The sequence below is a fragment of the Myotis brandtii genome, unplaced genomic scaffold, assembly GCF_000412655.1.
Source record: "Myotis brandtii unplaced genomic scaffold, ASM41265v1 scaffold760, whole genome shotgun sequence".
NCBI lineage: Eukaryota > Metazoa > Chordata > Mammalia > Chiroptera > Vespertilionidae > Myotis > Myotis brandtii.
In genome coordinates, this window is record NW_005371038.1 from 848,690 (window position 1) to 864,715 (window position 16,026).

At 59.1% G+C, this 16,026-nt stretch overlaps 1 protein-coding gene across 5 annotated transcripts in view; it reads right to left on the reverse strand.

The window, feature by feature from the left end:
• The window catches only part of SEMA4D (sema domain, immunoglobulin domain (Ig), transmembrane domain (TM) and short cytoplasmic domain, (semaphorin) 4D), an 89,596-nt gene that overhangs the window by 32,405 nt on the left and 41,165 nt on the right, over positions 1-16,026 (reverse strand). For 4 of the 5 annotated variants that reach the window (XM_014530688.1, XM_005883087.2, XM_005883088.2 and 1 more), the window contains exons 2-3: positions 12,840-12,902; positions 660-1,013 (exon numbers count right to left, since the gene is read on the reverse strand). In XM_014530688.1, the coding sequence (XP_014386174.1) occupies positions 660-759 (100 nt within the window). In that variant the 5' untranslated portion in view covers positions 760-1,013; positions 12,840-12,902. Of the gene's footprint in view, positions 1-659; positions 1,014-2,683; positions 2,709-12,839; positions 12,903-16,026 lie in introns of those variants that run through there. The other variant, XM_014530687.1, reaches the window with a different exon arrangement.

A 16,026-nucleotide genomic window follows, 5' to 3' on the forward strand; every position in this document is an offset into this window, starting at 1 on the left:
ACCCTTTCACAGGGGTCGCCTAAGACCATCCTGCATATCAGATATTTACATGACGATTCATAACAGTAGCAACATTACAGTTATGAAGTAGCAACGAAAATAATTTTATGGTTGGGTCACAACATGAGGAACTGTATCTAAAGGGCCAGAAGGTTGAGAACCACTGCTCTAGAGCTAGGCGTTCACGCCTCCTGCTCTCTGAGTCCCCGTGTGGAGACCAAGGCCCCCGCACACCTGCTGCCCGGAGCCCTGTGCGGGCTCCCCTCGCTCAGCCAGTGCGCCTGGCAAGCTAGGGTCCTGCTCTCCAGACACAGCTCCCAAGAGAGGAAATAAATACAAAAGAAACTAATAAACAGCAAATGGGAACCACTGGCCAGAAGCTCAGCTGCACGAAGTTAACATCCTCTGAACAGGACACCGCGTGGCTGGTGTCAGCAGGCACCAGGCGGGCTGCCTTCAGGGGCCTGACTTAGAGACCAGACCAGCGGCCCCTGCAAGCCCATGAGCGTTTCCAGCTGCTGAAGCATCTCCCCCGCCCAACCAGTGTACAGGCCGCCTGCTCACACACAAGTGCCAAGAGCGCAGAGCCAGCGGCCAGTGGCACACGCGTGGGCACCATGAGCAGATGCCGTCAGCGCCTGAGGCGCTCCTGCCCTCACCTGTGTGCTCCCAGGTGATCCTAGGTATGGGTGCAAATGCCACCGCTGCCCCAAACACCATGGCGAGGGCGGCGAGCGGCCCCCCAGTGCGGGCACACATCCTCCTGGGCCGGGGCCGCGGCAGGGCTTCAGCAGCGAGTGCCTGTGGGCAGCGAGGCCGCTGCGAGTGTCCGGTGGGTCACTCAGAGCCCCAGGGCCCTGACCCGCCGCACGGCCTGGAGCCGACGGGCACCGTGACCCCCGAGGACCCACATTTCTCAGCACCCTTGGGGGGTCCGGTGGCTCTCGCCTCTGCCAACGTCACGGGCCTCCTGTTCTTGAACAGTGGGCTTCGTCCCGACCTTCCGGAGAAATCTGGAAGAGAACAAGAAGGAAGGGCTGCCAGTCAGGACGCGTGGCAATGCTGCCTGATTCTGTGCTCAGTATCCACAGCGCTGCTCCACTCAGCCCAGCCAGGGGTCCATCTGCGGGGACGCGGGGAGCTCGAGGGGACAGACACTGCACCCCAGATGCCCTGGAGCAGTGCTTCCCACCCTGAGCCGCCAGGAACGCGGGACAGACAGGGTGGCCGACTGGGACAGACGCCGCCTGGCTGCCCGGCTCCCGCGGTGGAAGGAACAGCAGAGCTTCCGTTTCCTCGGAGACTCGGCTTCCCAAGGCCTGGGTGCTTGTCCAGAACGACGGCCCCTGCGGAAGGCCAGGGGCAGCAGAGGCTGAAACGTGTGGGTGCACACACGGCGCGGGTGACCGCGCCTGCCGGAGGGACGGCCGCACCCCTCCAGGCTCGGTCAGCAGTGGTCCTGGGCCGACTCACGGAGAAGCACCTCGTTGAAAGCACAGCCTGTGGGGCTGGGGTCCCCGGCCTCCTGGCCCCACAGGCCACCTGCCCCTGAGCCGAGGGTGGGGCTCCCTGAAGTGAGCCCGGGCCAGCGAGAAGGCCGTCCGGCGGGGGTTTGCCCCAGGGCCCCGCCAGGACCCCAGTGACACTCAGAGATGGAGCCCCCACGTCTCAGGAAGGAGCTCAAACCACACAGCGCTGAGCAGAGCCGGCCCCTTGCCCAGCACAGCGGAAGCACAATTAAGCTACCGCAGAGCCCACCCTACACTTACAGACACGCTGCCCAGGAGGCTCCGCGCCTCCGCGCTCACCTCCTCACTGAGCTCCCTCTTCTCCAAATGGTGGGGCAGCCCCTGCCCTCCCCTCCCCCAGCCCAGGCCCCAGAGGTGGCCCTCACCACCCCCCTCTCTTCCTCCCACCCAAGCCAACCCACTCCAGGTCTGTCAGTCCAACTGACGTCCAGGCTCCTCTGCAGAACCCTCCCCTCACCCACTCATCACCGCTGGGCTCCTGACTTGGCCACGCCCCAGAATCAACCACGGGCAGCCAGCTTCCTCACTCCCTCCCCCATGAGGCCCACACCTCCCACACCCCAGCCCTTGTCCAGCTGCCTGCCCCTGCCCGCCTGCCCCCCCGCCCCCCCCAACACACACACCCCAGGCCAACCAAAACCTCCCAGAGGGTTTGGGAGAAGTTTTGGCTTCTGTTCACCCATTCAAGTCACTGCCTCCAGGAAGTCCTCCAGGGCTCTTTCCTCATCCCACCCGGAAGTCACCTTTGGCGTCTCCCCTTGCGCCCTCAGTGTCCTTGTCTGACCCCCAGCAGGCAGGGCTTACTAGGGTCTTCTTTATTTTCTTTATTTTCACACATGCACATGGGGCTCAGCTCTGCTTCATGAAGGAAGAACTCACGGGGATTTTCGCTGTAGGCACTTGCCACTGGGGAGCCTGGGGCACCACTAGGCCTCCTCTGCTCCCGCCTGCCTCGCCCGGGCCCCCTCTGCACTTCCTCTCTGGGCCCGGAGGCCCACCCGGCCAGGCCCCCGTCCACCGGCATCTTTCCCCTTCCTGACCAACCGTTAGAACCGACGTCAGGGAGCACCCACTTTCTCACTCTCTCTAGGGACTGGCACATGCTGGAGGGGGGGGGGGCAGCCCTTTCCCACAAAGGGCCAGAGAGGCATTACCGTCAGCTTTTCAGGTCCTGCAGTGTCGCCCCAGCTCCTGGGGTCCGCCCCAGTAACGCACGGCTGTGCGCCAACACAACTACTCACAGAGAGCGCCCGTCTGCACACCACACCCCGCAGCCAGGGCGTGACCGAACTCTAAGTGCAACACCAGAGGCGCAGGAGGAAGAGAGGCTGCTGGGGAGGGGCCGCGAGTGCGTGCTCTCTGCAGAGGGCTCTCCCCGGGGGGAGGGACTTGCCCTTGGCCCTGGCCTTGGGGGACCTGCTGTCCAGCCCTGCCCAGGGGGTGAGGCACCAGGTGCTCCAGAAGCCCGGCCAGGTGAGGCCTCTGCCCTGTGCTGTGCTACCAACGTGAGCCGCTCGCTAAGCAACGCCAGTGTCCGTGATGGCGAAATGCTCCGAGGAACTCCACACGGCGCAGGACACAGGCCCGTGAAGGGGCCTGCGCAGACGACGCTGGGAGCTTGGGCAGCGGCGGGTGCCACCTCGGTCATCCCCGGCCCATGTCCAGCACCTCCACCCCATCTAAGCCACGCTCGCCTCCGTCCCGACCTCTCCTGGCCTCCGACCGCCCACCCTGCTCCGTTCTTGCTGCCAACGGCACCGAGCCGTTCTGTCCCAGCGTCCAGGCCCCGTTTTCACTATCAGACTCTGGATTTTACCCGGGAGGCCGTGTGGCCACCTGACGAAACCTCAGCTTCCCGCGGCAGTTCGGACCAGAGCCCTGCGGCGAGGAGTTCTCAGCAGGAACTCCGGGAAGCTCTCTGAAGGAGCTGGCCCAGCCAGGGATCGCATTCCTGCTTTCAGTCTCTCCTGCCTTTCCTGCGGAGCTCGAGTTCGATGGCTGCCACCTTATTAACGTGACGACAGGGCCTCATGCTGAGAACAACCAAACGGACATCCGCAAACCAGGGCCCTCACAACATACGAGACAGCACCTGCTTTCTTCCGCTTCCCCAGAGTTGCTAACAAACTGTTGGTCCCTTTAAATGACTGTTTTTCAGATTTTTGTTACTAGCCGTCAGACACAATTCCTAACAGATACAACCTCCCTACAATACATTTACCCAAGACTACCCGCAGCCGGAATTAGGATTGTAACATGAATCGGAGCATGTCATTCCCCCTGTGAAGCGGGTCTCACTGGATTAAACCACGTGGACAACCTTGGTCCACCTTCCACCCAGCCTCTCCGTGTCACCCTCCCGTGTCGCGCTCCCCCGCCTCTGTCCTGGCTCCACGTGGATATGCAAAGCTGCGCTCACTCTGAACATCTCCCGATGTGTCCGCTCCGGAGGTCACAGGGGTCGATTCCACAGCCCAGTCTTGGCAGTTTACCCAAGAACACTGCTTTCTGTGTGACGGATCGGTAAGTGGCTGGCTCTCCAGAGCCTCTCTGCTCTGAGCGCCCACACGGTAAGGGTTTCTAGGATGGCTCCCAATCAGGGCTGTACGTTAGGGCACAGGGGGAGATGGGGCAGGCTGTACATTAGGGCACAGGGCGGAGATGGGGCAGGCTGTGTGTGAGGGGTATGGGATGGAGATGGGGCAGGCTGTGCCTGTGGGGTACGGGATGGAGATGGGGCAGGCTGTGCGTGTGGGGTACGGGATGGAGATGGGGCAGGCTGTGCGTGTGGGGTACGGGATGGAGATGGGGCAGGCTGTGCGTGTGGGGTACGGGATGGAGATGGGGCAGGCTGTGCGTGTGGGGTACGGGATGGAGATGGGGCAGGCTGTGCGTGTGGGGTACGGGATGGAGATGGGGCAGGCTGTGCGTGTGGGGTACGGGATGGAGATGGGGCAGGCTGTGCGTGTGGGGTACGGGATGGAGATGGGGCAGGCTGTGCGTGTGGGGTACGGGATGGAGATGGGGCAGGCTGTGCGTGTGGGGTACGGGATGGAGATGGGGCAGGCTGTGCGTGTGGGGTACGGGATGGAGATGGGGCAGGCTGTGCGTGTGGGGTACGGGGTGGAGATGGGGCAGGCTGCTGTGCGTGGGTATGGGATGGAGATGGGGCACGCTGTGCCTGTGGGGCACAGGACAGAGATGGGGCAGGCTGTGCCTGTGGGGTACGGGGGGAGATGGGGCAGGCTGTGCCTGTGGGGCACGGGGTGGAGATGGGGCAGGCTGTGCGTGTGGGGTATGGGGTGGAGATGGGGCAGGCTGTGTGTGTGGGGCACGGGGTGGAGATGGGGCAGGCTGTGCGTGTGGGGTCTGGGGTGGAGATGGGGCAGGCTGTGTGTGTGGGGCACGGGGTGGAGATGGGGCAGGCTGTGCCTGTGGGGCACAGGACAGAGATGGGGCAGGCTGTGCGGGTGGGGTACGGGATGGAGATGGGGCAGGCTGCGCCTGTGGGGTACGGGGTGGAGATGGGGCAGGCTGCGCCTGTGGGGTACGGGGTGGAGATGGGGCAGGCTGCGCCTGTGGGGTACGGGGTGGAGATGGGGCAGGCTGCGCCTGTGGGGTACGGGGTGGAGATGGGGCAGGCTGCGCCTGTGGGGTACGGGGTGGAGATGGGGCAGGCTGCGCCTGTGGGGTACGGGGTGGAGATGGGGCAGGCTGCGCCTGTGGGGTACGGGGTGGAGATGGGGCAGGCTGCGCCTGTGGGGTACGGGGTGGAGATGGGGCAGGCTGCGCCTGTGGGGTACGGGGTGGAGATGGGGCAGGCTGCGCCTGTGGGGTACGGGGTGGAGATGGGGCAGGCTGCGCCTGTGGGGTACGGGGTGGAGATGGGGCAGGCTGCGCCTGTGGGGTACGGGGTGGAGATGGGGCAGGCTGCGCCTGTGGGGTACGGGGTGGAGATGGGGCAGGCTGCGCCTGTGGGGTACGGGGTGGAGATGGGGCAGGCTGCGCCTGTGGGGTACGGGGTGGAGATGGGGCAGGCTGCGCCTGTGGGGTACGGGGTGGAGATGGGGCAGGCTGCGCCTGTGGGGTACGGGGTGGAGATGGGGCAGGCTGCGCCTGTGGGGTACGGGGTGGAGATGGGGCAGGCTGCGCCTGTGGGGTACGGGGTGGAGATGGGGCAGGCTGCGCCTGTGGGGTACGGGGTGGAGATGGGGCAGGCTGCGCCTGTGGGGTACGGGGTGGAGATGGGGCAGGCTGCGCCTGTGGGGTACGGGGTGGAGATGGGGCAGGCTGCGCCTGTGGGGTACGGGGTGGAGATGGGGCAGGCTGCGCCTGTGGGGTACGGGGTGGAGATGGGGCAGGCTGCGCCTGTGGGGTACGGGGTGGAGATGGGGCAGGCTGCGCCTGTGGGGTACGGGGTGGAGATGGGGCAGGCTGCGCCTGTGGGGTACGGGGTGGAGATGGGGCAGGCTGCGCCTGTGGGGTACGGGGTGGAGATGGGGCAGGCTGCGCCTGTGGGGTACGGGGTGGAGATGGGGCAGGCTGTGCCTGTGGGGTACGGGGGGAGATGGGGCAGGCTGTGCGTGTGGGGTCTGGGGTGGAGATGGGGCAGGCTGTGTGTGTGGGGTATGGGATGGAGATGGGGCAGGCTGTGCCTGTGGGGTACAGGATGGAGATGGGGCAGGCTGTGCCTGTGGGGTACAGGATGGAGATGGGGCAGGCTGTGCCTGTGGGGTACAGGATGGAGATGGGGCAGGCTGTGCCTGTGGGGTACGGGGAGATGGGGCAGGCTGTGCGTGAGGGGTATGGGATGGAGATAGGGCAGGCTGTGCGTGTGGGGCACGGGGAGATGGGGCAGGCTGTGCGTGTGGGGTCTGGGGTGGAGATGGGGCAGGCTGTGTGTGTGGGGTATGGGAAGTCCATGTACTTTCTGTTCAATTTCTCTGTGAATCTGAAACTGCTGTTTAAAATAAAGCTTATTTGGCCCTGGCCGGGTGGCTCAGTTGGTTGGAGCATCGTCCTGTGCACCAAAAGTTTTCGGGTTCCATTCCTGTCAGGGCACATCCCAACGTTGCAGGACAATCCCCAGTTGGGGTGCATGCAGGAGGCAACCAGTTGATATTTCCCTCTCACATCGATGTTTCTCTTTTCTCCTGTCTCCCTTCCTCTAAGTCAATAACGTAACCTCGGGAGAGGAAAATAATAAATAAATAGACTGGCTGGGAGAGTCCTTCCCGGCACGGGTGCCACCGCCCATGCGGGGGGAGAGGCCCCGGCTGCTTCCCTCCCCTCCGGCATCCACAGGAGCTGCCTCGTGGAGGAACCGGTCAGCCAGGGCCCATGACGAGAACGAGTTCCCTGACAGCAGTCGCTCCTCTGGGGCAGGCCATGAACGGCGCTGCAGCCAGGCTTACACCCAGGCGTGGGCGATGGGGCCATCTCTCTGGAACCTGGCGCCCTCGACAGGGATTTATCTCCACTCTCTCCTGAAAGCCCGTGAAACAACACTTTAAAGGACATGAGCCATAAGGGTGACGGCGGGCGAGGACGGCAGCCGTGAGGATCTGAACAGAGCTGAGAACCTGGAGAGTACACAGATGGGCACAACCAGCGGTGTGCTGGCAAACCTCAACCACCGGGTCCAAGGGTGGGTGTGGGGAGGGTGGGGGGTGTCCTGCTCTGCAGTGATGCCGATTTCTGGGTGTAAATGCTGCTTCCCAGCTCCCGACATGACGCCACTGAACAGCGGCAGGGCGAGACGCACGCCGTGGACCGTGCAGTGTCTCCCCACGCTGTACGACAGTATGTGAGACACAGGGAAGTGGTGTCGGTACGTTGTCTTTCACCTTTATTTTTAACTAGAGGCCCGGTGCATGAAATTCGTGCACGGGTAGGGTCCCTAGGCCTGGCCGGCGATCAGGGCTGACCAGGTTTTCCGCCTCCCCGCCTCCTCCTTCTCTCGCAACCCGCACACCACCATCACACAGTTCTCCCACCCCCGCCTCCCCACCTCCTTCCCTCACTCCCTCAGCACCCCACCGCTGCTGCTGCTCACACACCATGTTCCGTGCCACCCCCTGGTGGTCAGCGCACGTCATAGCGATCGATTAAACTCCCGATCTCATGGTTGAACTCCTGAGGGGACACTTTGCATATTAGCCTTTTATATATATAGATAGTTTATTGAAGTTTACGTAATTTAGTTTTTGGTAACAGCTATGATCACCACTGTTGGTAATGAATTGAGTTTGTGGACCAGAGTGGAAACCAGAGTCTGAGGGGAGAAGTCACAAAGAAACACAGCCCAGGGAAAGAAACGAGGGTTTAGGAGTTAACATTTTGCTTAAAGAAAGAAAATGCTTGTTGAAGGATTGGAGGGGAGTTTTCCAGAAGTTGGGCAACGCGACAGAGACAAAATCAGGAAGAGAAATACAAGAAAGCTGGATCGGATCAGGAGACCCGCATCTAACTGACAGGAGCTCCAGGAGAGAGAGAAGATAGGAGGATTTATCAGGAAAATAATAAAAACATATAAAAACTTACTTACACGTAATAAAAGGAAAACGTCCAGAACACAGGGACACCGAAGCGCCAAGCAGCACAATGAGCGAGCGAAGCCCTCCTCCAGGCACGCCGTGAGGGGCGAGGACCAGGAGACAGGGCGGCTCGGAGAGCCTCGGAGAGCCCAGCCCCATGCAGGCACCCGCAGAGCCGCGCTGCCAGCTGGGAGGCAGAAGTGCCTTTAAAGTCCCGAGGGAGGAGGATTTCTCACCTGAAATTCTACATCGAGGCAATTATCAGTCCTATGAGTGCAGCACGAAACACGTACCAAACCTGGAAGTTCTCAAAACTCCACTCTCCCTCACATTCGTTCTCAGAAAGCTACTCAAGGACACGCTCCACCAACACCAGGGAGCGTTCCCAGGTCTTCCTGAGGGGGGAGAAGAGCGGTGACAGGAGGCAGGGTGTGCGCATGGACGATGGGCACAGGGTGGAGGTCAGGCCCAGGTGCAGGAGGGTCACCCAGAGCCATGGGCTTGTGTGAGGGACACGGGCGTACGGGCCTGGCAGAGTCTGAGGCGCGTTAGTAACCCCGATAGAAAATGAAGTGCACACACTCGACATGAAGCAGCCGCCGCCCCAGGGAAAGCAAGAAGTGGACGCGGCAGGGAATGCAATCAGCGTGCACTGACCACGGCCCGGCTGTGACCAGCCCTGACACGGCCCCATAACACAATCTGCGGCAACGCCACAGGGAGGGTGGGGTGAGTGGGAGGACCCAACCCGCACCTTCCGGCCATATGTCATCCAAAAGAGAGAAGTCAGGAAGCAGCAGTATAAGCAGTTTGAAGGAAGATCCCCACAGGGCTAAACAGCTGCAGCTGGCCGCCTCGGGGACGAAGGGACAAGACCGGAGGACGCTCCCTTTTCTCATAAACGGCGTGAGAACGACTTCACTTCAAAATCCCGTGTACTGCCCGGCGGGCGTGGCCCAGTGGTTGAGTGTTGACCTTGAACCAGGAGGTCACGGTTCGACTCCCGGTCAGGGCACATGCCCGGGTTGTGGGCTCGATCTCCAGTGTGGGGCCTGCAGGAGGCAGTCATCAATGATTCTCTCTCTTCATTGATGTTCTATCTCTTTCTCCCTCTCCCTTCCTCTCTGAAATCTATAAAAATAAAAAATAAATTAAAAAAATTTCCATTAAAAAGTCGTGTGTATTGACGGGTCTGATAAAAATTAACTGAATGGTTAAAAGAAACCCGTGCTCAGCTTCCATGCAGCCTGGGAGGCAGTGGCTCCGTGGGGGCCTGAAGCTGCAGAGGGGCCGCCCAGGACGGAAGCGCACGTCTGCACAGCGTGCGGGCCCCACACTTGCAGGAACCGGATGACTTGCTCAACCACAGCTTCCCGACAGGCAGAGCTGCCCTGACAGATGCCTGGGCCAACCCTGACACCGCCATTAGGACCGGCGCTCCCTCCCGAGGGCAGAGCAGTTCTCTCTGGGAAGCACGCAGGCTCCCAGCCCGCTCTGGACCACACTTGCCTCATCAGCAGATGCCAGATTCCTGATGGCCTCCATCAGACCCCACCTCTCGTTCCCAAAGGTCTTTAAAAAATCCACATGAACAGCAGAAGCAGGAGGGCCCCCACCACACAGACCCCTCCCGACAAGAGGGCGGGGGGGGGGGGGGTGCCTGTATGACTTTGGAAGGATTGGATTCTTTTATTTTCTGCCAAGAATGCATGGCTTTGTATAATTTTAAAACTGCTAAGCAAAGCACAGCCCACACCTCCATGCACACGCTGCCACCGTGCACGGCTCCAGCAGCCGCTCCACCTCGGAGGGGAAGAGCCTTAGGCACTGAGCCTAGCATCCAGGTGGGAACAGCAGGAGGAAGTATGGGAGCCGGTCAGGACTAGCATTCCGCCTTCCCGTGTGACGTCTGCCTTTCCTACTGAGACGGGGCCCGCCAGGAGGATAGGGTGCTGTGGTCCAACCCCAGCAGGTCCAGGGGTCCCCAAAGGTGTGGACGGAGTCGGCGAAGAAGGAATGACACGGAGACAGCCTTCAGTTGATCAGCAGCCTAGTCAGGACCTCTAGCCAGGATCTCCAGCCAAAGTTCTGGTCGGAGTTCTGGTTAGGAACTGATCAGGATCTGATGTTTATTGTCTTGTTACATCTATATTTATACCAGCCGATTTTAATCCTGTCAATTTCTATTACAAAGGTTAGGGCGTTTCTTATCTCCATTCCAGGGAGTAAAGATTATGTAGCTTAACTACCCGCCTGGCACTTAATTAAGGGGTTGTATCCCCTCCCTAACCTCGGGGAAAAATCCCCACCTGGGGAAACAACCTTTCTCGGAGAGGTGACCTTGGTTAAAACACATGGCGCTTAAGGAGAGCAAACATATTAAGAACAATATGCTATATATGCCAGGTCCCTTGAAACATATGCTGTGCAGATGTTTCTTTCCTGCAGCGACTGTGTCAAGCAGCAAGGATGGACCGGCTTCCGGCAATAGGGTACACGTCACTCCCATCACCGACACGGAACTGTACTGGCTCATGGGGAGGGCACGATCCCACTTTCCATGCCAGGAGAGCAGGAGCCGGAGGGGGCTCTGAGCCATCACTGCCGGTCACATGGCAGTTTTCCACCAAAATGGCCTTGAATCAAGCCAGGGGCGGTGGCAGGGAAAACAGATGCACCCGGCAGACAGCAAGCAGCACGGGGAAGGGCTCGTTCACGAGACGGCATACATGCATGTCTGCGCATACACGTGTGTGTATACATGTATATGTGTATCTATGCGCACCCGAGTTTCTGTGTTTGTGTGCATTGTATAGGTATGACATGTGTATATGAGCACCTGCACTTGCACACACACATGCACACACGTGTACATTCATGTATGTGTAAATCCCTGTATGCACGAGCATGTTTTGCATGTATGCACATCTGTGTGGTCATGTGTGCCTGCGTGGGCATGCACATGTGCACGTGTGTCCACATGCATGTGTGGTATATGCACTCTGTTCTGATCAGCATAAAAATTGTGCTGTGGTGTTGCATTCTTAGATGTGACCCGCAGACGGCAGGTGCCGTCTGGGTCTGTCCCACCCGCCTCATGCGGTGGCTTCCCTTCCTGGACCAGCTGTCTGGGACCATGGGGGTGAGTCACAGAGGGGACACCACCCACAACCACACACGAAGCGTCAGTGCTCCTGTCAGCAGCAGGATGCCAGCCAATGCTAACAGTGCCCTCACCAGAATTCCCAGGGACCCGTGAAAGGGGATCTGGGTGACAGTGGTGGACAGCTGCTCGGGCAGCCGAAAGGGCTTCTTGCCTTTGGGCTTGATACAAAAACAGGACGCTGAAGCCCTCCTCCCCCCCAGGCCACGTGGCGGGGACAGCAGAGGACACCACCTGCCCACCTCTTCCCCTCCCAGCCGGGAGCAGAGTGAGACAGCCGCCTAAGACCAGGCCCTCCCGATGCCATCCCCAGCCTGTCCCCACACCATGCTCCCCCTCCCGCCCCAGCCCTGGCTATGGTGCTGACGTCACCACCTCCAAGAAATGGCCTTGCCCCAGGAACCAGGATGGGTTTCAGGAGCTCTGTGTCCGAGGCCCACACCACGAGTTGTTTCAACTGCAGTCTCCCCAGAACAGAGCAGACCCCGGGAGCAGCACTCCAGCTGCGCGGGGGCGTGCCCAGTCCTGGACCCACTCTGCAGAAAATCACCCAGGACACGGTCCCGGGACACCTGCTCCCCTCCAGCCACCTCGAGGGGCAAACAAGCCAGTCAGGACGCCCAGCACACCTCAACCAGGTCCCTCACCCCAATCTGGCACGTGTGAGCCGTGAGTGCTGAGGGGAGCTGGGAAGGGGACAGAGGGCAGCAGCTGAGGGACGGACACACACAGTGACCACTCAACCATGAATCGATCAGCAGTGTGACGGGCAGGCGCTGAGAAGGGCATAAGCAGGGGGTTACCCGGGGCAGCGGGACCCTCCTGGCCCTGTAAGCTAACAGGCGTGGCATGCAAGATTCAAAGACAAATGATCTGGGGAGAAAACAGGAAAAAACCCTGGGATCATAAATGCCGGGGCTGGGAATTCCTAGTTAACGCAGCGACCTAACAGCGGTCAGAAACCCTGGAGGGCCCAGCACACCAGCCGGTAACAGAAGGCGTGTGTCTGTGACCAGCCACTTAACAGACAGCGCCAAGCGCCCAGGAGTAAGGTGCATCTCGACCGCCCACCGAACTGGCACGGGCTGTGCCCCGCGTGCACGGCCAATACCCGGCCCTGTGGCGGCCCGGCCCCGTGGGGCTTTCCTTTCGTTTTCACAAATTAAACTGGCATTTCTCTTTCCTCCACAACTGAAAACACATGGGTGACCACGTATTAACTGACCAAAATGAAAACCAATCACAAACGACCCCGATCCAGGGGTGACACTGAGAAACCTCTTCCGGCCCCGGCCCTCACAGACGACCCCTACGCTCCCCGTGAGAAGGTGGCCCATGTCAGGGCTCAGACCAGGGGCTGCCGGCTCAGCGAGCAGGGCACAGCACAGGCCGGGAGCGCGTCGGAGGGAGGAAAAGCAGGCGATGCACGGAGGTCCAGGTGCCCAGCACCCACTGCCCTCTGGGCTCCACCTCAAGCCACCCCAGGCAGGTCAGCTTTTCGCCCCCCGGAGCGCGCAGGGACCAACAACCAACTTGCTGCTGACTCAGGTGAGGCTTCCATAGGTGTCAGCTCTGACAGACTGGATATAGATTGAGAAAAAAATGATGTACCTGTATCCTGTGGGTCTCGGAACTTGCCAGTCGTCTAGGAGGAAGTCTTCAGAAAGCGTTGCCCTGGAAATAATGGGAAATGAGAACATTTAATCACTCAGATGGTCTGTCCACACAAACTCAGCATCCGTTCTGAAACACCACTAGAAAGAAACCTGTGATATTTTTTTAACTTCTGGACCCTCTGGCAGCTGACTCGGACCCAGGATCAGGGTGCCATTCGTGCACTTGTGCAAACAGGAGGGAGTGAGTGTGCAATCACTCACCCACAAACACAGGACACACGAGTCGGCTGGTCACCCAGGTAGAGGAGCTGGTCCCCAATGGCTGACAGCCACCACTCCACGATGAGCCACGGTCACGGTCATTCATCAGAAAAGGAATCCCTGACCTGTCTACTGGCTGCAGAGCCAGCGGCAGCTCTCCCCTTCCCTGAAGCCGAAAGGCAGGAGGCAATGCAGGAGAAAGCAAAGACACGGACACAGCATTCACAAGGCGATGACTTCCTAAAGAGCCTGCGGTTCCCACCCTCCCGCTGTGCTGCTGTCTGTGAACAGGAGGGTCTCGCACTGTCCCCGAGCCCGTGCAGGGTCCGACGCCTGGCGGCCGGTGAAACTGGTCTGACCCCCGATGGCAGCAAACGATCCCACAGATTTTTTAAACTTCAGAATCAAACTCTAGCGTTTTTTGTAGTTGGAGCATAGCTTTCCTTTGCCTTAAGAGCTTATCCAGTGGTTCTCAACCTTCCTAATGCTGTGACCCTTTAATACAGTTCCTCATGTTGTGGTGACCCCCAATTTCATTGTTACAAACTGAACATAATTAAAGCATAGTGATTAATCACAAAAACAATATGTAATTATATATGTGTTTTCCGATGGTCTTAGGCGACCCCTGTGAAAGGGTCATTCGACCCCCAAAGGGGCCGCGACCCACAGGTTGAGAACCTCTGGCTTATACGATTCTTGCTGTTTGTCCAAAGACAAGTGAGAAGTGGGGGTGCTCCCCAGGAGCACGCTGGTGCCCCATCTTTCCCTCCCAGCCCCGAGGAGTGGGACCAAACACGCTCACCAGCTTACACCCCACTCTTACACGTCCACCCACAGCACACAATTTCCAGGGTCACCCGGGGCCTGACATGCTCCCTGAATCCTGAGAAAACACCTCGAGTTAGCAAATGAGACCCCAAAGTGCCAGGTGGAAATGGGTAGGACCTGTCAGGACCCGTCTGGCCTCCCTGCAGGGTGGCTGCCCCTGACGGCCACCTGTCAGCGAAGCAGCCTTGACCCGGGCAAGCAGGGAGCTGCCTGGACAAGGCCACGCCACTCAGCACACGGACGCTGTCTTCTATTTAAACGCCGGGGAGGCGCTGGCTTAGCGGATGGACACGTGGGAACCTGAGAAACCGTGGAGTTTTCCTGTCCCACAGGCCGGTGTGGCCCGGCAGCCACCTGGAGACGGCCGGAAACGCTTATGGGAAAAGGGTGACTCATGCACAGAGAAGAGGTGTAGATAAGCAACACGGATACCCAGAATTATAAAGAGAAACCCAGAATTATAAAGAGAAAAACGCCTCTTCTGGAAGTTCAGTAAGCCTTTGCCGTTTTAATAAGTAAAAGCCCACGCTGCTTGTTCTGTGGTTGGACAAGCACGCATCCTAGTCACCATAACTTCACGGAGATGAACACACGGCGACAGGTTAGGGGTCTGTACTCTCAACCTCACTCAGAGCACTGGCCCGGCACCCTCGTTTCCTCCTTCGAGCAAGTCCCCGTCCCTCCCCTGGCCAGGCAGCTCTGGCCCCGTGGTTCCCGGGTAAAAATACACACTTCCGGCCTCAGCCAACCACGGAGGCCTTGGCCCCCACTGTCTGCAGCCTTCATCACCACAATTTTTCTTCTTCCTCAAGGTAACCCACGAGCTACAATTAGTTATCACCACATTAGAGACTGCAAAGTACATATTCCTCATGCAACCACTACCATGGAGTTTTCGCTAGGCTTTTCGTAACTTCTTATCATGGCATCTAAAAAAGAATGCAGGGGTCTATTTGCAAAATAAAGGAATGAAATTAAATCAGAAAGAAATATTTCCCTCTTGGGCCTGAGAAACATGCCTTTGTCCCTGCACCAGGCCCCAGCAGAGCAGGGGAGTGGGGAGCCCCAACGCCCACACCTGGCGGCCACTCCTGACAACAGCCCGGGGAAGCTTGCCTTTGCCTTAGGGGCATCTTGCCCGAGTTCTGCAGCGGTGACCGCCCCTTCTGAGGGCCCCTTACCCCAGCGGTAGCCAGGTCTTCGCTTTAGCAGGAGAGAAGGCACAGGTGGGATGGGGCCAGAGCACGGGGCTCTGCGGTGGGAATGACCTGGGTTATGGGCCTGGCTTCCATTGACCAGCTGTGTGTTCTTGGGGAAGTTCCTGGGCCTCTCTGTGCTAATTTCCTTATCAAGAAAGTGGGCATAATAACTGCCATGACACCAGGAGGCCAGCACCTGCTGCCGACCGAGGCAGGAGGCTAGGCAGGACCTTTTTAACTGTGCCAGTTCCTGCAAGTCTGCGTGTGATGTCATCCGTGTGTCCAAGGCTCCCACGCATGATTTCATGGCTGCATGATGTTCCAATTAAACTTGACAATGTTGGAATTCAGATCACTGCCAATTTACAATGTAAAATTCATGTTAAAGATGGATTTTAACCACCGCAAAACAACCAAGCAGCTTTCAATCTAGAATGCAGAGCCTATTGCAGAAGTCTGGGGTCACCCAAGGACTCCGCAGATGGTGGGGAGGCTCTGTCCTTGGGGACAGGCTCAGCACCGTAACTCGTCACAGTGACAGCTCTGCTCCCTTCTGCTGGGGTTTGTCCTACAACTTCCAGGACTATGTTCATGTGACCTTCTTCTAAGTTTTTCTAGTTAGTTGGGCTATTTTTGAAAAGGCACACACATATGTTGCCTGCTATAAAGCACAATCAAGTGATGTAGCACGAACATATTCTATACTTATTTCAAGTCAATTCAATGCTCAAGTTCAGTTTGTGTTTATTCTCCCCCTAACAGGGGAGGCAGCAAAGTGTCCTGGCCAGATGTGGGCTCTGAGGCCAGCCTGCCCTGGCTCAGGTCCGGGGCTGCCCCTTCCTAGCTGTGTGACCTAGAACAGGTCACTGCTCCTTCACCGCCCCCAACTAC